This window comes from Myotis lucifugus, unplaced genomic scaffold, assembly GCF_000147115.1.
Source record: "Myotis lucifugus unplaced genomic scaffold, Myoluc2.0 scaffold_207, whole genome shotgun sequence".
Taxonomy (NCBI): domain Eukaryota; kingdom Metazoa; phylum Chordata; class Mammalia; order Chiroptera; family Vespertilionidae; genus Myotis; species Myotis lucifugus.
This window is the reverse complement of record NW_005871255.1, coordinates 1,848,455-1,868,844: the sequence shown is the minus strand read 5'-3', so window position 1 is coordinate 1,868,844 and position 20,390 is coordinate 1,848,455. Positions and strand designations below refer to the sequence as shown.

Genomic DNA, 20,390 nt, shown 5'->3' with positions numbered 1-20,390 from the left:
AATTCTTTTTTTAAAAATATGTTTTTATTGCTTTTAGAGAGGAAAAGAGAGGGAGACAGAAACATTGACGATGAGAGAGAATCATTGATCGGCTGCCTCTTGCATGCCCCCTACTGGGAATCGAGACCGCAACCCTGGCATGTGCCCTTGGTCGGAATCAAACCCAGAACCCTTCAGTCCCTGGGCCCACACTCTATCCACTAAGCCAAACCAGCTAGGGTTATCAACACTTCTTGATTCCACCTTTGGGTATATAGCTGAAGAAAGCCAAACACTAATTTGAAAGAATATATGCACCCTTGGTTCATTGCAGCATTACTTACAATAGCCAAGATATAGAAGCAACCCAAGTGTCCATCAGCAGAGGAGTGGATTAGAAAGCTGTGGTACATATATACAATGGAATATTACTCAGCCATAAAAAAGAATGAAATCTTACCTTTTGCGACAGCATGGATGGACTTAGAGGGTATTATGCAAATGAAATGAGTCAGAGAAAGACAAATACTATATGATCTCACTTATAGTATGTTTATTATTGTTTAATATTATTACAGTACCGGGGAGGAGCCTGCCACCGAGGTACATACCCTTGACCAGAATCGAACCACTGAGCCAAAACGGCTAGGGCTTTGTTGTATATCTTTAATTGAATCTTCTACAATAGGCATGTGTTACATTAGTAAAATTAGTGAAAAAATAACATTCAAAAAATTACCTAAAATATAACATTAATACCAATGACATGAAGTTGATATGATTCAGGGAACAATTTATTCCCGTATGATTATTAAACACTAGACTTGGACTTGTATCTCTCATGTCAACAACAAACCAATGCATTACAATTTGGGGGAAGCTCCTTTCTGGGTACCTCCAAGATGTGTGCAGAAAAAGGCCAGAATTTGCTTCCAAGCATCTATCTGGGCCTTAGAATGAGCCCTGGGCTCCCCACCCCAGATCACAGGCTTATTCAGTAATCTGTGCAGGGAAGCTGGGCACATGGGAAAGTAAGGAGGCTCGATGTAATGCCCAGTGCCAGGGTAAGAGATGATCTGAGGTTTTTCCTTCCCATGGGTCTGTAGCCGTTCAGAGGCTATTTGGGCATATAACTCACTCCTCCAGTTATGGTCGTCCTGACCAACGATGAAGAGGATAGGCCCCTTGGCCTTCTCTATTGGAATCATGCTGGGGTTTTCACACCCTCCTACAATATCATTCCGTATATCCACAATGTCCAGGAGGCCTGAGAAATGTGTCTTGATTCTCCTCAGGTCATGGCCCAATGGTGGGATGCAAGTATCCTTGTAGCATATGGCTTTGCTTCCACTGAACCCAGATCCATTGATGGAAACTGTAGCTGAGATGTTCTTCAAAAATGAGGCCATGGAGAGACAAATATCAGCCCCTAAAGAAATGCCCAGAAGGCCAATGCCTGGGCCTTTTACCTGGAAGAAAAGAAGGGAGAAGAGTCAAGAGTCAAGAACCTACCCAATAGAAAAATGTTTTTCTACATGCAACTAGATGTGCCGCTAGATTTAATATGTGAACTGGGCACAAGAGAATCAAACTAAGCTGATAGGCGTTTCTTCCCACATAGTAAAGAATATCTGGCTGGACACACAGCAAACACATCTTTAACTCACTGGCAAGTTTGGGAATTGGGTACACACATTCCAGAGAATCGATTGTCCATTAGAGAACGCTGAGTCATGGAGCCTGGCAAGTTTAGGTGGGCATGGCCAATGTGTCAACATGCCTGGGTATCTAACTGCGTGGAACCAAGTTCTGCTTCAAGAAGTGAATCATTTATCAGACCCCATCAAAATATGTCAGCAAATGATTAACTTTATACAAACAAAGTGAGATTTCAGTGGTTCTTAGCTTCTGAAATGGGTGGGCAAATTCTGATCAAAATCTGAGAACATACTCTGTTGTCAGAAAAAGATTAAAAAACAAGTATACAAAACAAACAAATCAGAAGCTCCATAACAATAGGAATTTTAATATTACTAAATAATTCCTTTAAATAAAATCTCACATGTATTTCATGGTTAATTCTGCATTGTGACTCCATCTGACAGAGAAAGTGGAACTAGGCACATAAAGTCAAGGAGTCTCCAAAAGAAATCTCTGTGAAAGAGAGTAGAGCACCATCAGAAGAGTATCACTGGCACAAATGCATGCAAAGTGATACCTTCTGGAGATATATGGAGAGAGAATGATACAATAAAGGACATTAGGAAAACCTGAGAATGTTGAAGCATGTAGCACAGGGCTTCTTCAAAGTAGTCCGTATTTCTGCTGTCGAATTCCTTGGGGAGATCTTCAAAGCCGTAATAAGCTAGAGCCATTGTGGCAAAGCCATGGCCAGCCAGAAGGCTGGCTCGATATTCCAACAGGCCCCCTCCAACACCAAAGAGATCAATGATCCCGGGGAAAGGTCCAGGTCCTAGAGAAGGGAATATTATAAAAGGAAGGTATTGTATTATTTAAAGGTTTTGCTTTCCTTTTAGGCATCTTTCTAAATTATTTAGTGGGTTCATGTGAAGCAAAGGGAAGAAAACAGCTCCCTGAATCACTACTGAAAAGGAAAGGAAGGTCCTTAGGGGAAGGAAAACCTATAGGGTACCTTCTCATTGATGAGTTTACCCTTCATATGATTCTATGATAAATTATCTGCAAGAGAAGTAGACATAGAATCAAGAATCTAAGGGCACATGCCTGGGTTGCAGGCTCAATTCCTGGGGATCCAGCAGGAGGCAGCCAATCAATGATTCTCATCATTGATGTTTCTATCTCTCCCTCTCCCTTCCTCTCTCTGAAATCAATAAAAATACATTTTTTTAAAAGAATCTTAAAACAAAATTTTGTGTTGTATTGCATCAACCCTTGGCTTTTTGTTGTGTATTCATATTTCAGCTGTCTATTTAGATCTAGATAAGAAATACCTAGAGATGACTTTAGGTGAAGAAGCCGGAAAGTCTGAAGTGTGCTCTGTGGTAGAAAGGAATGCGAAACGGAGGCGAGGCCCAGTGTACCCAGGCCACTAGGGAAGGGTGACATGGCAATAGCTTCCTTGACCATCATTTTGCGGAGACCTGTACGGCTGATGCTGAGAGGCCTGTAGAGTAGTTCATAGCAAAGTGGACAACATACCTACCGATCCTGATCCAGCTTTTTTTTTTTTTTTTAAATCTGCGTAACAGTACCCACCTCATTGGGATATCATATAAATTAAATGAGATTATGCAAACGAAGTACATAGCTCAGAGCCTAACATCAAAACACTCTGTTTTGGTTGTGCGGCCACTTATTTAGTCAAATGCCAACCTCTCTGACCCTGCCTCCGAGCCAAACTCTCCTAACGCAGTACAGCAACCACTAAGGGCCAAGCGCACCTGCTCGCGCGTCTGCGGCCGCAACCCGGGCTCACCTGGCGGCAGGAAGAGCGTGGCGCGCACCCGGCCCGCGCGCACCGGCTGCCGCCGCACCCCGGGCGCGAGGAAGTGGCGCACGTGCACCGTCCGGGCGAGGAACCGCCCTCCGTCAGGCTCGTGGCCGTCGAGCACCTGCAGCTCCACGGCGAAGGGCGTCTGCACGTCCCGCTTCACAAACCGCCAAAAAGGCTTCTCGGGCTCCAAGGCCCAGAAGAGCCCCATGGGCTCCGGCCCCGCGAAGCTGCCGCCCAGCGCGGGCGCGCGCGCCAGGTCCAGCTCGCCGCCGGCGTCGGCGCGGTAGCGCGCGTGGGCCCGGAAGAGCACGTCCCTCTCGTCGCGCAGGGACGATCTCAGCGTGACCCGCTGCTCCGGCGCCAGGCCGCGCACCACGATTCGCACGGGCTCGTCCCAGCGGCAGCGGCCCGCGGGCTCCACCGTTACCGTCACCGTCGCCGTCGCCGTCGCCGCCATTCTGGCCGCGCGCTGCGCTGTCCGGACGGCGAGCGGGGACGCGCAGGCCGGGCCGGAACCCCGTTGCAGCCGGCGGGAGCGCGCCGGGAGGTCGGGCGGGATCAGCTCTCAGGCTCCAGGGGCGGCGGGCGGCTCGGTCATCTGCGGGGAAGTCTGGTCTCTTCAGAGCCGGGGACCGCGGGCCGGGGACTCGACTCCTCCGAGGTAAAAGCACCGGCGGCTCTCCTGCTCCGGGCGGGGCGGGGCGGGGGGCGCAGGGGCGGCCTGAGGTCCGGGCCACCCCACCCGGCGGATGCTTCTCAGCCTCAAACCACCCTCACCTGTGGAAGTTGCTGGGCAATAGATTCCTGGTGAAGCCAGCACTGAATGAGTTTAGGCAGAATTCCAAGCATTCCAGCCCCTCCCACAGGAGAGGGTAACTAAAAAAAGAAAAACTCTTCTTGGATTCTAAAACACGCTCGGATCAGTTCCAAGAATTTCCACCCCCCGAACATACACGCATAACCAAGCGTTGAGATCCAGGAGCACCATGGCCAGCACCCCGACGGCCACTTTCACTCCCCCTTCCCGGAGGCACTCTACCCTGGCTCCCACAAAACGTGTTTGTTTTTTTTCTGGCCGCTGTTTATGGAAATGAATCCTTCAATGTGTTTTCTTCAGTATCTTTCGTTTCTTTCTTCCTCATTTCTTTTTATGACTCCTCACCCGAGGATATTTTTTCCCCATTGATTTTCAGAGTGGGAGCGAGGAAGCGGGGAGGAGGGAGAGAGAAACACCAACGTGAGAGAGAAATATCCATGGGTTGCCTCCCGCAGGCACCCCTGACGGGGGCGAGGGATGGAAATGCAACCCAGGTACACGCCCTTGACGGAGAATGGAACTCCAGACCCTTCGCGGGTGGCCAAGGCTGTAACCATTGAGCGCATCAAGCAGAGCTGCTTTAGTGTCTCTGCTTTTGCTCAGTGATGACACCGCCATCTGCTCTCTGTCTGCTCTGCCGTTGGTGATATCAGAAGGAGGTGGCTGTCCAGTAATTGGGCTTCATGCTTCTTTGTTCCTGTTTAGCGGGAGAGCGAGAATTCCAAGTATGTGACTGAAATTACCTACTTTCCCCTGGATGGAATGTTGAGATGGGCTTACACCAAACCAAGGATCACCATTATTTAATACCCTTGCATCAGGGTGGAGTTGGCTTAGCCTGGACGCCTAGGCCAGTGGTTGGCAAACTCATTAGTCAACAAAGCCAAATATCAACAGTACAACGATTGAAATTTCTTTTGAGAGCCAAATTTTTTAAACGTAAACTATATAGGTAGGTACATTGTTATTAACTTAATTAGGGTATTCCTAAGGCTTAGGACAGTGATGGCGAACCTTTTGAGCTTGGCGTGTCAGCATTTTGAAAAACCCTAACTTAACTCTGGTGCCGTGTCACATATAGAAATTTTTTGATATTTGCAACCATAGTAAAACAAAGATTTATATTTTTGATATTTATTTTATATATTTAAATGCCGTTTAACAAAGAAGAATCAACCAAAAAAAATGAGTTTGGGTGTCACCTCTGACTCGCGTGTCATAGGTTTGCCATCACTGCTGTAGTCTATAAGAAAAAGCTGCCCTAACTGGTTTGGCTCAGTGGATAGAGCATCGGCCTTCGGACTCAAGGGTCCTGGGTTCGATTCCGGTCAAGGGCATGTGCCTTGGTTGCGGGCACATCCCCAGTGGGGAGTGTGCAGGAGTCAGCTGATCGATGTTTCTCTCTCATGGATGTTTCTAGCTCTCTATTCCTCTCCCTCTCTGTAAAAAATCAATAAAATATATATTTTAAAAAAAAGAAAAAGAAAAAGCTGACAAAACAAAAAGCACTGTACTGTTTTTGAGTTTCAGGAGAAAAAATGTCAAGAATTGCTTTATTAAAAAAATGTAATTGAGGAAATAACACCATAATCACAAGGTAAAGCATTTTTTATTTTAAATACATTAACCTTTAACAGAAAGTGTTGTATTAAGTCGTTGTTTATTTTCACATTAATCATTGTTAAAATCACTTATGTAATTCATCTAAATAATGTTTTGCCAGCTTTCAAAACTAAATCATAAAGGCCCATGTGTGTAACCAGAAACATAACTTAAAATTTATTTGTACTAGGAGAATACTTATTCATCTAAGAAGATATCAAAGAACTGAAAATATATTTGCTGTGAAAATTTTTAGTAGTTTTACAGCTAAGTAGTAATCCAACTAGTAATTTATAGCTAAGATGTTCACTTCCATTCTTTTTTTGTTTGTTTTAAATATGTTTCTTATTGATTTCAGAGAGAGAGGAAGGAAGCTGGAGAACAAAAGAGAAACATCCATGAGAAAGAAACCTCAATCATCTGCCTCCTATGGAGATGGAGCACGAAACCTGGGCATGTGCCCTCTCCAGGAATCTAACCTGTGCCCTCTTGGTTCATGGGATGACACTCAACCAACTGGACCACACTGGCCCTGTTCACTTCCGTTCTTGTTTGTTGTTTTTAATCCTCACCTGAGGATATTTTCCATTGATTTTTAGAGAGAGTGGAAGTGAGGGGAGAGACAGAGAGAAACATCAATGTGAGAGAGACACATGGATTGGTTGCCTTCTGTAGGGCCAGGGATCGAGCCTGCACCCGAGGTATGTGCCCTTGACTGGAATTGAACCCTCAGTCCTCGGGCTGACACTCTAACCACTGAGCAAGACCGCCTAGGGCTCAAATATGATAATATTTTTGATATTATATGCTGTGAAAAGCCACAGCCAGCGTGGCTTTCGGGTTCAAAGGCTTGGAGAAAGAGCTGACGCGCAAATTAAAACACAAGTCAAAAAATAATAATTTTGAAATTATGGGGGGAAGCCAGGGAAAACTCAACTGCAGTAGTCAAGTTCCACTGAGTCTCCCTTCCCAGCTGCTTTTATTTACTAGAATACACAACTGCATTTTAGGAATGCAAACAGACATATCAATGGTAATGTTTAGTAAACAGTAAGATTATCAGGTTTGGGGGGAGTTTGCTTTAGGCCATTGAGTCAGCAGTAGGTAATAAAATGCAAATATTCACCCTGTGAATATCAAGAGCCCAAATTCAGCCTTCTGGCAGACTAATCGCATTTATATTAATTACTGTTGATCTTGGTTTCCAGCAATATGCTTTTCTTGTATGTTAGATAATCATTTATTACTAGAGGCCTGGTAAACGAATTTGTGCACCAGTGGGATCCCTCCACCTGGCCTATGGGATCAGGCTGAAACTGGCTCTCTGACATCTCCTGAGGGGTCCTGGATTGCTAGAGGGCACAGGCCAGGCCAAGGGACCCCACAGGTGCATGATCGGGCCTGGGGAGGGACTGCGGGAGGGCTCCAGGGCATGTCTGGCCCATCTTGCTCAGTCCTGAATGGCTGGACTCCAGCAGCAAGCTAACCTACCAGTTGGAGCGTCTGCCCTCTGGTGGTCAGTGCACATCATAGTGAGTGGTTGAGTGGCCTTAGCATATCATTAGCATTTTTTTTTAAATTAAAGTTTTCATCTTTAATGAAATGACTTTGGAAATAATGTCTATTTCCATGACACCAATACTATAGTGCTCGGAGTCACAGTAAGGTACACAGAATTACATCCGTAATTAATATGAATGCCAACATTTCAAGCAGTAATTTCTGTTACATGGCAAACAACATCAAGAAAGCAACCATCAAACAAAAAAGACCCATAGCTTCAGATAAGGCAAATCTCAGGATAGCATATGAGAACAGCTGCTGCTTCAGCGAAGGGTTTCTGGCATAACCAATGATAAGGCTGCCAAAGACTGTTCCAATACCAGCACCAGAACCAGCCACTCCTACTGTTGCAGCACCTGCACCAATAAATTTGGCAGCAGTATCAATGTCTCTGCTGATTGCACTGGTCTGAAACTCCCTTTGGATTAGCTGAGGCACACCATTCTGGGCCCCATTAAATACTGTAGAGCCCTCTCCAGTCCTAGCCTCTGGTCGAGATAACACTGATGCAGAAATTGGTCTGTATGCAACTCTGGATCCAGCTCGGATCAGAGCGGGGCTGCAGGCGAGCTTGGCGCAGGCGAACATCTTACACTCCCGGGGCGGCGTGGCTGGAGACTGGGTGGCAGTCGGCGTGGGCTCCTCTCCCGCTTTCTTTCAGGAGGCGGCGGCAGCGGTGGCGGCAGAGGTCGAAGGAGTGGGGCCTATCATTAGCATATTATGTTTTGATTGGTTGAACGGATGACTGCACAACCGAACACTTAGCATATTAGGCTTTTATTATACAGGATTAAACAAATTCAACAAGTAATAGTAAATAATTAAACAAATAATTACTGAGCATCAATTATGTACAAGTCACTATTAATCAGTATTCTCACTTTTCCTTTCAGAACTAAAGCCTTGTGTGTTGGGAGAGACTGAAAGGTATGCCTTGTCCATCTGTTATGTTCTCTTTTCCTCCTAAACAACTGAAAAGGCATGTAGTTGACAAAAATCATGGAAGTTCATTGGTAAGTTCATTTTAACAGTAAGGAAGGAAAAACTAAGTACTTATTAAAAAGAAAAAAACTACATTTATACACTAATTGCAACCGCGGTTCCCAGGATAAATTAACCTCAGAGATGCCACACAAATAAAGGATTACAGTGTGGGTGGGATTATCCCAAGTGTTTGTGGAAAAAAATCTGGAGTTGCTTCCAAGCATCCACCTGGGCCATGGCATGAGCCCTGGGCTCTCCTCCCCAGATGACATTTGTGCCCAACAGGGAGTGCAGGGAGGCCCGGCACAGGGGAAAGTAAGGAGGCTCAATGTAGTGCCCCACTCCTGGGTAACAGATTATCTGCGGCTTCTCCTTACCATGGGCCTGTAAGCGTTTAGAGGCCTCATTAGCAAAGAATTCACTCTTCCAGTTGTGGTCATCCTGACCGACAAGGAACAGGAAGGTGCTCTCAGACCTTTCCACAGGAATGAAACTCTTCTGGTCGGGTCCTTCCAAAGGGCTGTTCAGGACATCCAAAATGTCTGCAAAGCCGTCCTTGGTTACCTTGATTCGATTTTGGTCGAAACCGAGAGGCTGCAAGGTCTCATCCTTGTAGTGTAAGGCTCCTCCGACATTGGCCACGGAGCCATTGATGATGACTGCAGCAGTGATGCCCTTCAGGAACGAGGCCATGGAGAGGCAGAGATCGCCTCCTTTAGAAATCCCAAGCAGCCCAACTCCTGGGCCCTTTACCTGAGATAAGGACAGAGGAATAATAATGAGCCCATGAATCAGTCTGGTGAGTAGTACCTGGAATTGGAAGTCAGTTGGAACTGAGCCTAATCTGGGCTCTGCCATTTACCAAGGTTTGTAACCTGGGATATTTACTTATTCCTTCTTTCTATCTTCCCTTCCACCATTTCTCCATCACCATTGTTGGTGACTTTAGCCTCTCAGTTCCTTGACCTCCCTACTTCCAATGACTTTTTTCCTACCCCACTTCAGCCACCCATTCCCATTGTCATAACCTTAACCAAGTCATCATCAGTAAATACCTCATCTCCAAAATCTCAGCTGCAAGCAATCTACTCGCTAATCACCATCTTAAATACTTCTGTTCAGCCATTTTAGTACCACCTGCTTCCATTTCTTTGCGACCTTGACTGCCTTTTTAAATTTTTTTTTCATTTTGCTATCAGTATCTTTCTCCTGTTCATTTCCTACCTCATCCAGTTTAGATTTCAAACTTCATTGTTCTTATCCCTCCCTTGCAAGCACTCTTAGCTAATACCCTTCTTCCTTTGGTCATACTTGCTTGGAAAAGTGATAACCTTGGTTAAATCCACCTTCACTTCCTCTAGGCCTGCATTTGTACAAATAAACATTGAAGGGAAAAAATACACATTTGTGCTGGCAAACCTTTACTTTCATGACCACAAATTTCAAATGTGCATTCATACTGCCCATCGCCTCTGCCACACTTCACTGTGTTTGCTTTTCACTTCTCCAAGGACAGGTTCATACCTCCTCCTATTTGCTCAAGCCTCTCGAACCCCGCTCGATTCCCCTTCAGTTTCAGCTCTTCATACTTCATGGAGAAAATAGAAGCTGTCCAGTAGGAACTCTTCCTCATTTCCCCCTGCCAAATCTTCTTAGTTCTGAATGAATTGAAGCTCTCTGCCTTCCTTCCTGGTTCCAAAAGTATCTCTGTTTTATCAAAGGCCATCCCCCTGCTTGGTTTGGGATCCCATCCACTCTCATTCTCATAGTCTTTGCTCCTACAACTACTTCTCTCTTTCTCCTCCTTCATAATTTTCTTCTCTCCTGGCTCATTCCCATCAGCGTACTTCATGCTGTAGTAACTCTTACACTTTAATACCAATCGCTTGACCCCCAAAGCTACTCTGCCATAGTTTTCTCTCTTTCACAGCAAAATTGTGGAGAAAGTTGTTTGTAGTTGTTCCCTTTCTTGTCTTCTAATCTCTACTTAGTCTCCTCCAGGGTGATTTGGATTTGCATATTCTACAAGGACTGATCCTGTCATAGTTACCAAAGTCCTGTATTTTGAATGGCCATTTGACCTCTGAACAGCAGTTCTTTTTTCTTCTCATGGCTTCTACAACAGCAGTTTTGATTGGTTTCAAATATTTATTCCTCATGAAAGTGCTAGGAATTAAATGATATTATTATCCCAATTTTTCAAAGGAGGAAACATAAACTAACCCCAAAGCTAGTATTTGGTGAAATCAAAACTCAAATTTAACTTTTTTCTATCCACATCTTATTCTGATTCCACTATACTCTATCACTTTTTCTAAGAGCTCCTATACTTCCATTTACTATGAGCTCTAACTGAATTGTAAATTAATCTGTTCCTCTGATACAGTGGTTCTCAACCTTCTGGCCCTTTAAATACAGTTCCTCATGTTGTGACCCAACCATAAAATTATTTTTGTTGCTACTTCATAACTGTAATGTTGTTACTGTTATGAATCGTAATGTAAATATCTGATATACAGGATGGTCTTAGGTGACCCCTGTGAAAGGGTCGTTCGACCGCCAAAGGGGTCGCGACCCACAGGTTGAGAACCGATGCTCTGGTACAGTAAACTGGGGCCAGCTGGAGGCGGTGATTCCTTTCCCCCTCCCCTCTACTTCCTGTGTCAAACCTAGGGTTCTCAAATGTGTTGGGGCTTATTATAAGCCACTAGAATTTAAAATTCCATAATGCCAACTAAGAACTTCTTTACTAGTAGGAAATATGTCATAGTAAAATATGATTGTATAGAAACATGGGAAGTGACTATAAAAGGTAGTATGTTGTGGTAAGGAGTGGCTGTCATGAATTAGTCAAGTTCTTGAAAACCAAGGGCATTTATGAAGAGGAGACCTGATATATAGACCACAAAACTTAGAGAAATTCCAACCTGAGGGTGATTAAGCAGGTAGTTCACAGCTTCTTCAAAGTACTCCAGGTGGAGGGTTTCTATGCTCTTGGGGAGGTCTTCATAGCCATAATAAGCCAGAGCCATCACAGCAAAACCCTTCCCAGCCAGTAGACTAGCTCGATATTCTGGAAGGCCACCTCCAACTCCAAAAATGTCCACAATCCCAGGAAAGGGTCCGGGTTCTTTGAAAGAAACAAAACACAAAACTAAACTATTCTTGAAACACTTTTTTAAAAAAAATTAATTTTAGAGAGACAAGAAGGGAGAGAGGGAGAGATAGAAATATTTATTGGCTGCCTCTTGCACACCCCCTACAAACCCACAACCTGGACATGTGCCATGACCTGTAATCTGGTGCGTGGAAGGACACTCAACTGAACCACATCAGCCAGGCTATCACTGAAACTCTACAGCAGGCATGTCAAACTCAAAGGCTAACACGGGCCAAATAAACAAGGTTTAAGTTTACATAGGCCGCAAAAAACCAAAAGCTTCAATTTTCATAGAAATGTAGGTTTGTTTCGATAGAGACATGCTGAATACAGAGGGCTGAAATAAATGAGTAATCGTTAACATAAAATAATAGAACATTTTAATAAAAATTAATATTTTTTCTTGAACATTAACTTACCAGACACTGAATAACTGCACAGATTAATAAGCATATCACAAATAAACCTATTTTTCTTGTTCTCCAAAAGCAAAATATTTCCTGTTGCGCACACCAAACAAGTCAGCCCAAGACTAATGACATGGCAATCGGCTGCTAAAATATTCGCTGCTAATATTAGTGGAGAGAAATGGTGCGCCTGCACGTAAGGTGAGTAAGGGAAGTGAATGCAACACGATTATAGTAATCAGTCATTAGTGAACATTGTAGTTGGTTATTAATAATTATGTATAACAGGATACTGTAAAAATTAAGTTATGAAATTTGTATTAAAACGTTTCTTACATACCGTTAGCTGTGTCGCAAAAATATTCGTTGTGGGCTGCATGTGGCCCGTGTGCCATGAGTTTGACATGCTTGCTCTACAGTGATGTCAAAAGCCAATTGTTGCCTACTTGGTAATGTCAAAGTTGTCTTAATAATCAGAAATGCTGAAAGACCCTTGGTCTTTAAAGATCCAGACAATGGCATAGACTAAATCCATATTCCCCTCTATACTCAGAGCCTCAAAGCCCCACAGATTTTTACAAAGATTATGTATTACTTTGTGGTTAAAAATAATTTATAGACAATGAAAACAGCAAAATCATTGCCATCTCCCCCAAAATTGACAATGCCAAATGCTAGTGAGAGTGCAGAGCAATTGGAACCCTCATACATTGCTGGTGAAAATGCAAAATTGTACAGCCACTTTGAAAAACAGTAGGGCAGTTTCCTATAAAGTTAAACATAAACTTACCATATGATCTAGCAATCTCACTCCTAGGTATATTTGCCAAGGAGAAATGAAAATTTGTGTCCACACAAAAACTTGTATGCAAGTGTTTGTAGTGACGTTATTCATAATCTTCAAAGATTTGAAACCCAAATGTCCTTCAAGCGGTGAGTGGATAAACAACCATATAATGGAGTACTACTAACCAGATACATCGAGCAACACAAATGAATCGCAAATGCATTATGCTAGACAAAAGGCTACATACACTGTATGATTCCATTTCCTGGGTACTTTCAACATTTACAGAAAAAGCTTGTATCTAACGTGCAAAATTTAAAGAATAATAATAAAGAAAACACTTTGTATCTACAATTTTAAAAAACTCAGTACTGAGCATCAAAGGCCCCTGAATATCTGTGCTCCTTACCTTCCTTTCCACTGTCTTGGCTTTTATTCTCTTGATTTTCTTTACCATATTACCACTTATGTGTGCGTGTGTTAAACAGTAATTTGTTTATTGTGCCTATTTTTTGAATTTTATCTCCATGGAATGAAATTGAATGTATTCTGGAATTTGATTGTTTCATTCAACAGTTTTTGAAGTTCATTCATGTTGACTCTTGTGGCTGTAGTTCAAACACTTTGCTGCTGTAAACATACCTTAATTTATCATTTTTACTGTTTTTGGACATTTGGAATGTTTATTGTTCTTGCTCTTACAAACAATACTTCTTGGTGCACATGAACCAGGAGTAGACTGATATAGTCAACTTTCTAAGTAAAAAATTGTTTTCTTGCCCAGCCAGTGTGGCTCAGTGGTTGAGCATTGACCTATGAACCAGGAGGTCATGCTTCAATTCCTGGTCATGGTATATGCCCAGGTTGCAGGCTCAATACCCAGTGTGGGGCGTGCAGGAGGCAGCCAATCAATGATTCTCTCTCATCATTGATGTTTCTATCTCTCCCTTCCTCTCTGAAAGCAATAAAAATATATAAAAAATATTTTAAAAAATTATTTCCAGCCCTGGTCAGTGGTTCAGTGGTTAGTGTTGGCTTGTGGACTGAAGGGTCTCAGATTTGAATGCCAGTCAAGGGCACGTACCTGTAATGCAGGTTCAATCCCTGGCCCTGATTGGGGCATGTATAGAAGGCAGCCAATTGATGTGTCTCGCTCACATGGATGTTTCTCTCTTTCTCTCCCTCCTGACCCCTCTCTCCCTTCCACTTGCTTAAAGAAAAAATAAATGGAAAAAATATCCTCAGTTGAAGATTAACAACAACAAAATTTTTTTCCAGGAGTAGATGAATATATTCCTTTTAGCAGTGTGAACTCCTTTCCCTCTACATACTTGTTAACAATTGGTAATATTAGACTTCTAAATTTTGAGGGTTTGAAATGTGTAGTTTTATTTTGCATTTCCCTGATTCCTAATAGTATAAGTATCTTTTTAAAAAATATATCTTATTGATTTTTTTACAGAGAGGAAGGGTGAGGGATAGAGAGTTAGAAACATTGATGAGAGAGAAACATCGATCAGCTGCCTCCTGCACACTCCCTACTGGGTATGTGCCCGCAACCAAGGTACATGCCCTTGACTGGAATCGAACTTGGGACCCTTGAGTCTGAAGGCTAACGCTCTATCCACTGAGCCAAACCGGTTAGAGCTATATAAGTATCTTTTTTTAAAAAAAAAATCCTCACCGAGGACATGTTTGATTTTAGAGAGGAAGGAAGAGAGAAAGAGAGAGAACAAGAATGATTTGAGAGAGGAATATAGGTTGCCTCCCATACTCTCCCCGACTGGGATCAAACCCTCAACCTAGGGATATGCCCTGATTGAGAATAGAACCTGCAACCATTTGGTGTACCGGACGATACTCCAACCAACTGAACCACTTGGTTAGGGCAGGATAAAGCATCTTTTTATTTTTTCATTGGCCAATTGCTTTTTATGTAATGGAAAAATTATCCAATAATTTCAAAAGATTTCCAGTTAATAGCAAGAGGCCTTCCTCCTTCATGCTAATTTTCTTAAACCTTAATATATATACTGTGGGAGCCTGGCCTGTATGACTTAGGGGTTGAGCCTCGACCCAGGAACCAAGAGGTCACCAGTTCAATTTCCTGTCAGGGCACATGCCCAGGTTTCGGACTCCCCAGTAGAGGCTATGCAGGAGGCAGCGAATCAATGATGTTACTCTTTCATTGATGTTTCTATTTCTCCCTCTCCCTCTCTCTCTAAAAATCAATAAAAACATTTATATATATATGTATATATATATATATGATGGGAATTATAAGCAAAGTTGTAAAATTGAGAAACCTTTAAGAAATTAAAAACTTGAAACTTCCTATAAATGGTTTTTTAAAAATTACAACTGTCTGGAAAATATTATGCTAAGTGAAATAAGTCAATCTGAGAAAGACAAATATCACTTATTTGTGGAATCTACTGAATAAAATGAATTTACCAACAAAATAAGACCCAAAGCATGAAGGCATGGAACAGATTGACACACCTCAATGTGGGACTGGGATGAGAAGAGATAAACCAAAGAACTTACATACTTACTAGAGGCCAGTGCAGGGATTCATGCACCAGTGGGGTCTCTTGGCCTGGCCTGTGGGGATCTGGCCAAAACCGGCTCTCCAACATCCCCAGAGGGGTTCTGGATTGTGAGAGGGTGCAGGCCAGGCCGAGGGACCCCACTGGTGCACGGCCAGAGAGGGACCGCGGGAGGGCTCCAGGGTGTGTCCAGCCCAGCTAGCCCAGTCCTCATCGACCAGACCCCAGCAGCAAGCTAACCTATGGGTGGGAGTGTCTGCCCCCTGGTGGTCAGTGCACATCATAGCAACTGGTGCAACCGTGGAACACTTAGCATATAAGGCTTTTATTATATAGGACTAGAGGCCCAGTGCACATTTGTGGGGAGTGGGCCTAAGCCAGCAAGCAGACATCCCCTGAGGGGTCCTTAGCACTGCCACAGAGGTGGTAGAGGCTCCTGCCACTGCCACTGGGCTCACCAGCTGTGAGCCCAGCTTCTGGCTGAGCTGCCCTCCCCCTGTGGGACCACAGTGACCACCAGGGGGCAGCTCCTGCGTTGAGCGTCTGCCCCCTAGTGGTCAGTGCATGTCATAGCGACCGGTCGTTCTGTTGTTTGGTCTATTTGCATATTAGGGTTTTATCATATAGGATAGGATAGGACTAGCAGGGGCAATTGGATAGTGAAGACCTACGGGATGGATAGGGGCTGGGAGGGGGGGGATAATGGAAGGGAAATGGGAGATATCTGTAATAGTATCAACAATAAAAAATAATTTAAAAAATTACAACTGTAAGACGCCGTGTGCGTGCGGCGTGCAGTCGCCGCGTGCGTGGAGACACGAAGGGACGACTCACATTCAGGGCAAGACAGTGCAGGGTAGTGGGAAATTTCATAGAGCTACTCAGAACAGCGCAAATTGTAAAACTTAAGAATTGTTTCTTTCTGGAATTTTCCACGTAATATCTTCAGACCGTGCTTGACTGTGGTAACTGAAACCTCAGTGAAACACAGGTCTTTTGGCACAATTCTTGGACCAGGAACTGGCTCTGCCTCTCTTAGTCTCTCCCAGCCTGAACATGCCCTCTGGGTCAAGCCACGCAGTTCAGCTCTTCTCTCAACCTTTTTCCCCAGCCCAGCAGTCTCCCAGGCGATCTCTCTGGCTCTGGTTTTCCCAGGCCTCACCAGGTACATTGTGGCTCCAATAACTCCCATGTTTGTCTGCAATTGCTCCAGGCAGATGTCTGAAAATCACCCACTGACAGATTTATGTTCATCAACCTCTGAGACACTCTCCATCCCCACCCACAAACCGTATCAGAGCTGTGGATGAAAGCCCTTGGAGGCAAGAGCACCGAGTCCTCTCAAGCACACACAGAGCTGAGACACAGCATTGCAATGGCATCCTGCCTGCCCACCTGCCCTCCACCACGTTCCCCTATAAACCCCCGGACTCCTCGGCAACGCACGTTTTTCTGGCCTGCTTTCTTCCCAAGATCTGGAAAGACTTGGGTCTCCAGGCTTTTGAAACAAGATTAAAAGGTCTCTTTTATAGCAACTTGCGGAAAAACCCCCTCAGAGGAAACGTGGTTGGCAGGTAGAAAAACCGGGACCTGTCTCCCTGAAAATCACAGCTGTGTTATCTTTTTTCTCCACTGATCACTTCCAGATTATCATTCGGGGCAGACAGCCAGTTAGCTAGCCCTCCCTGTCACAGGGCCCGTCTCTGGCAGCGCTCATTTCTCCACAGAAGGGAGCACGTCTGAAGAAGTGTAGCTGGGCCATGTGCAGAACCCGGGGAGGGAAAGCCTGTGAGTGAGCGTGCCCTCGCCACAACAAGTCAGCACAGGAAGGTGAACCAAGAGCCAGCTCAGGCAGGAAGTTTGCCGAAGCCTCGGGACCAGGCTAAACACTAAAGCTTCCTTTCTAAGAGGAAAGAGGGTTGAGCTGTAAGGAAAAACAGGATAAAAGCACTGTCCTGAGTGAAACTCGCAGTGATAGAGCCTGGTCTTGGGGAGCAGAACCCTTGATTCGGGGTCTCGCCTGCCTTTGGCAAGCAAGTTCTCTGCAGAAAAGCGGGAAGCACCTTTCTCAGGCTCTTGGCACCTGGCCATCGCTCAGATCTGCCCCAGGGGAGTGTGAACTACAGGCAGCCACCTCTGCTTTGGGCAACTGGGCCAAACAACCCCTCGCCTCACTATGACTTCTTTGGAAAGATTGGGTCAGAACAAGATGTTGGCACATCCAAAGTCTGTTAATGAAGTTCACTAACCTGGCAGCATAGTAGGGACAGAGGTGTATAGGGAAAAGATTTGTGCAGCATTCCCTGTTTTCGGTGACAATGCAAACAAGTTGTGTCCCCAGGAAGCCATTGTTTTGGCAGGAAATTGAAATGTACACACAACCAATTATATGGTCCATACCTACTATGGGCTGGGACCCATAAGCACCAAGGACAAAGTCTGTCTTACTGATTTAAAGGGTTCCAATCAGCAGCTCCCTAACTCTGTCCTGAGGGGTACCAGTGTCCCCCAGGGTGTTAGTAGTCTTGTCAGTACATTCCTGTCACTGGAATAAGCTTAGGAACTACTTCCTTAAACAACGTTGGACAGGTTTCTTCACTGTGGGGCTCTTCACTGAACTTTAATATGCTAATGTGCCTGTTAGCAGCATTTGCCAAGTGTGTTGACCACAGAGCCCTGTGTTCACAGCTGCTTCTTAAGATCTAATTGGACAGCCATGTTCCAGGGCACACAGTTGGGAAGAACTGCTACAGGCCCTCAGTAAAGAGATGGTGGAGACCTGGGACAAAAAATAAATAAAAAATAAAAAATAATTACAACTGTCTTTTCCTTTTCTTTAGTGTTAATCCTCACCAGAGGATATTTTTTCCATTGATTTTTTTGAAAGTGGGAGGCGGGGAGAGAGAGAGAGAGAGAGAGAGAGAGAGAGAGAGAGAGAGAGAAAGGGAGAGAAAGAGAAAGGAAGGAAGGAAGGAAGGTAGGAAGGAAGGAAGGAAGGAAGGAAGGAAAGAAAGAAGAAAGAAAAGAAAGGAAAGAAAGAAAGAAAGAAAGAAAGAAAGAGAAAGAACGAAAGAAAGAGAGAAAGAAAGAAAGAAGAAAGAAAGAAAGAAGAAAGAAAGAAAGAAAGAAAGAAAGAAAGAAAGAAAGAAAGAAAGAAAGAAAGAAAGAAAGAAAGAAGAAAGAAAGAAAGAAAGAAAGAAAAGAAAAGAAAGAAAGGCATGGATTGGTTCTACCTGGGGGATGGAACTTGCAACCCAGGTATATGCCCTGGCCAGGAATCCTACTGGCAACCCTTTGGTTCACAGGCTCATGCTCAACCACTGAGCCACTCCACCAACTGGGCCACTCCGGAGGGCAGGATATCTTTTACTTGACCTCTCAGTTTTGCAGCTGGCAGAGCCACCTCCCAGCCAGCCTTACATTCCATTCCTGTCGCCTTGACATGTTAAGGCCCCACTGACCTCCGGAACATTGGGAGCCAACTCCATCCTTTCAGTAGAAGCGGATGAGGCAAAAAGAAAAAAAAAAAAAAAGAAAAAGAAAAGAAAAGAAAAGAAAGAAAAAGAAAAAGAAAAAAATTTGAAGCGGTGTCACTCACCTGGTGGCAGGAAGAGCGTGGCCCGCACCCGGCCGGCGCGCACCGGCTCCCGCCGCACCCCAGGTGCAAGGAAATCGCGCTCGTGCACCGTCCGACCGAGGAGCCGCCCTCTCTCGGGCTCGTGGCCATCGAGCACTTCCAGCTCCACGGCGAAAGGCGTCTGCACGTCCCGCTTCACCAGCCGCAGGAAGGGCTTCTCGGGCTCCATGGCCCAGAAGAGCCCCATGGGCTCGAGCCCGGTGAAGCTGCCGCCCAGCGCGGGCGCGCGCGTCAGGTCCAGCTCGCCTCTGTCATCCGCGCTGTAGAGCGCGTGGGCCCGGAAGAGCGCGCCCTTCTCGTCGCGCAGGGATGTTCGCAGCGTGACCGGCTGCCCCCTGGCCAGGTCGCTCACAATGATGCGCACAGGCTCGTCCCAGCGGCTGCGGCCCGCGGGCTCCAAGGTCACCGTCGCCGCCGTCCTGGCAGGGGCCCAAGAGACTGGTACTTTAGCACTCAACTTTGGAGTTCTGGGCCGTGCCCAACTTCCCAGGCCCCGTCCGCAGAGTCCAGAAGCTCGCAGGACAGCAAGAGATGAGGCCATCTTTTTGCGACTTAATTTCAGACCTCGGATCAACTGAATGGGGATCTGGAGAAAGTTAGAACTGGTGCTTGAGAGCCTCTAATGGCAGGCCGCCCATCTGCAGGCTAAGCGCCCAATAGGCCAGGGCAGCCTGCTAAATTGACACTGGCCCTGCCAATCAGTAGCCTACTTTTTTGTTGTTGTTAATCCTCCCTGGAGGATATTTTCCCATTTATTTTTAGAGAGAGTGGAAGGGAGGGGGAGAGACAGAGAGAAATATCCACGTGAGACAGAGACACAGCAATTGGTTGCCTCCCTCATAAGCCTAACCAGGGCCAGGGATAGAGCCTGCAACGAGGTACATGGCTTAGACAGGAATCGAACCTGGAACCCTTCAGTCCGCAGGCCAGTGGTCTATCCACTGAGCCAAAACGGCGAGGCAGTAGCCTATCTTTGAAAGCAAGAGAGTTCAGACACACATGAACATGCTCAGAGCCTCCTGGCTGAAAAACCTCCACCTTTTTTGGGATAGAATTTCCTAGTTCTGCCTCTCCAAAGCTCTTGGGCCTGTGCAGTGGATTGTACCAGGGTTGCCCCTGAAGGAGCCTGCACAAAGCCGTCTCCAGTCCCCACTCTGAATGGCTAACTAGTGCAGGGCTGGAATTGAGTTTTAGCACTTGGTTGATAATAATCATCTGTCTTTTAAAACATGCAGTGGGGTATTTTGCTGGTAGTATTTGTGCATCTGATGACCTTCCACACCATGGCACCTCTGAGGGGCCTGGCATATTACTGTGTGAGCAAAAACAGCCAAATGAGGTAGCAATTATTATTATATACTGGATTCTCATGTTATTTCTAGGCAAATGGTATCTCCTCCTCATCCTGGATGTGAGGTGAAAACCTTTTC

General features: G+C 45.1%; 2 protein-coding genes, 1 long non-coding RNA gene and 1 pseudogene across 7 annotated transcripts; 1 reads left to right on the top strand and 3 right to left on the bottom strand.

Moving 5' to 3' along the window:
• Nucleotides 1-522: 522 nt before the first annotated feature.
• ACOT4 (acyl-CoA thioesterase 4) lies at nt 523-4,278 on the bottom strand. Its single transcript, XM_006097623.3, has 3 exons — nt 3,437-4,278; nt 2,250-2,452; nt 523-1,448 (listed from the first exon to the last, which is right to left on the bottom strand). Exons 1-3 carry the CDS (start codon nt 3,909-3,911, stop codon nt 843-845), a joined length of 1,284 nt encoding a protein of 427 aa, XP_006097685.1. The 5' UTR covers nt 3,912-4,278; the 3' UTR covers nt 523-842.
• Nucleotides 3,992-8,451, top strand: LOC111827711. Its single transcript, XR_002831386.1, has 3 exons — nt 3,992-4,115; nt 4,977-5,223; nt 8,330-8,451. It is a non-coding gene; the product is annotated as an uncharacterized LOC111827711 (long non-coding RNA).
• Nucleotides 7,453-8,108, bottom strand: LOC102440731 (annotated as a pseudogene). Its single transcript, XR_001350000.2, has one exon. The product of XR_001350000.2 is annotated as an ATP synthase F(0) complex subunit C3, mitochondrial pseudogene (transcript).
• LOC102440418 (acyl-coenzyme A thioesterase 1) lies at nt 8,018-19,769 on the bottom strand. Of its 4 annotated transcripts, none has more exons than XM_023761328.1 (4): nt 18,922-19,769; nt 11,348-11,550; nt 8,798-9,173; nt 8,018-8,140 (listed from the first exon to the last, which is right to left on the bottom strand). In XM_023761328.1, the coding sequence occupies exons 1-4, from the start codon at nt 19,499-19,501 to the stop codon at nt 8,094-8,096; spliced, it is 1,206 nt and encodes a 401-aa protein (XP_023617096.1). In that variant the 5' UTR covers nt 19,502-19,769; the 3' UTR covers nt 8,018-8,093. The 4 variants fall into 4 exon arrangements, with proteins under 4 accessions (XP_023617096.1, XP_006097683.1, XP_023617097.1 ...); XM_014463356.2 differs by lacking the exon at nt 8,018-8,140 and adding an exon at nt 8,281-8,407; XM_006097621.3 differs by lacking the exon at nt 8,018-8,140 and having other exon boundaries at nt 8,264-9,173.
• Between the last annotated feature and the right edge of the window lie 621 nt (nt 19,770-20,390).

Bases quoted from the DNA above. Each gene is read 5' to 3' on its own strand.
- ACOT4 (XM_006097623.3), bottom strand. From the start codon at position 3,911: ATGGCGGCGACGGCGACGGCGACGGTGACGGTAACGGTGGAGCCCGCG. The intron at 2,453-3,436 runs GTGAGCCCGGGT...TCCCTTCTCTAG, and splicing joins CACGCTCTTCCTGCCGCCAG to GACCTGGACCTTTCCCCGGG. The intron at 1,449-2,249 runs GTTTTCCTAATG...CTTTTCTTCCAG, and splicing joins ACATGCTTCAACATTCTCAG to GTAAAAGGCCCAGGCATTGG.
- LOC102440418 (XM_006097621.3), bottom strand. From the start codon at position 19,501: ATGGCCTCATCTCTTGCTGTCCTGCGAGCTTCTGGACTCTGCGGACGG. The intron at 11,551-18,921 runs GTGAGTGACACC...TTTCTTTCAAAG, and splicing joins CACGCTCTTCCTGCCACCAG to AACCCGGACCCTTTCCTGGG. The intron at 9,174-11,347 runs GTTGGAATTTCT...TCCTTATCTCAG, and splicing joins ACCTGCTTAATCACCCTCAG to GTAAAGGGCCCAGGAGTTGG.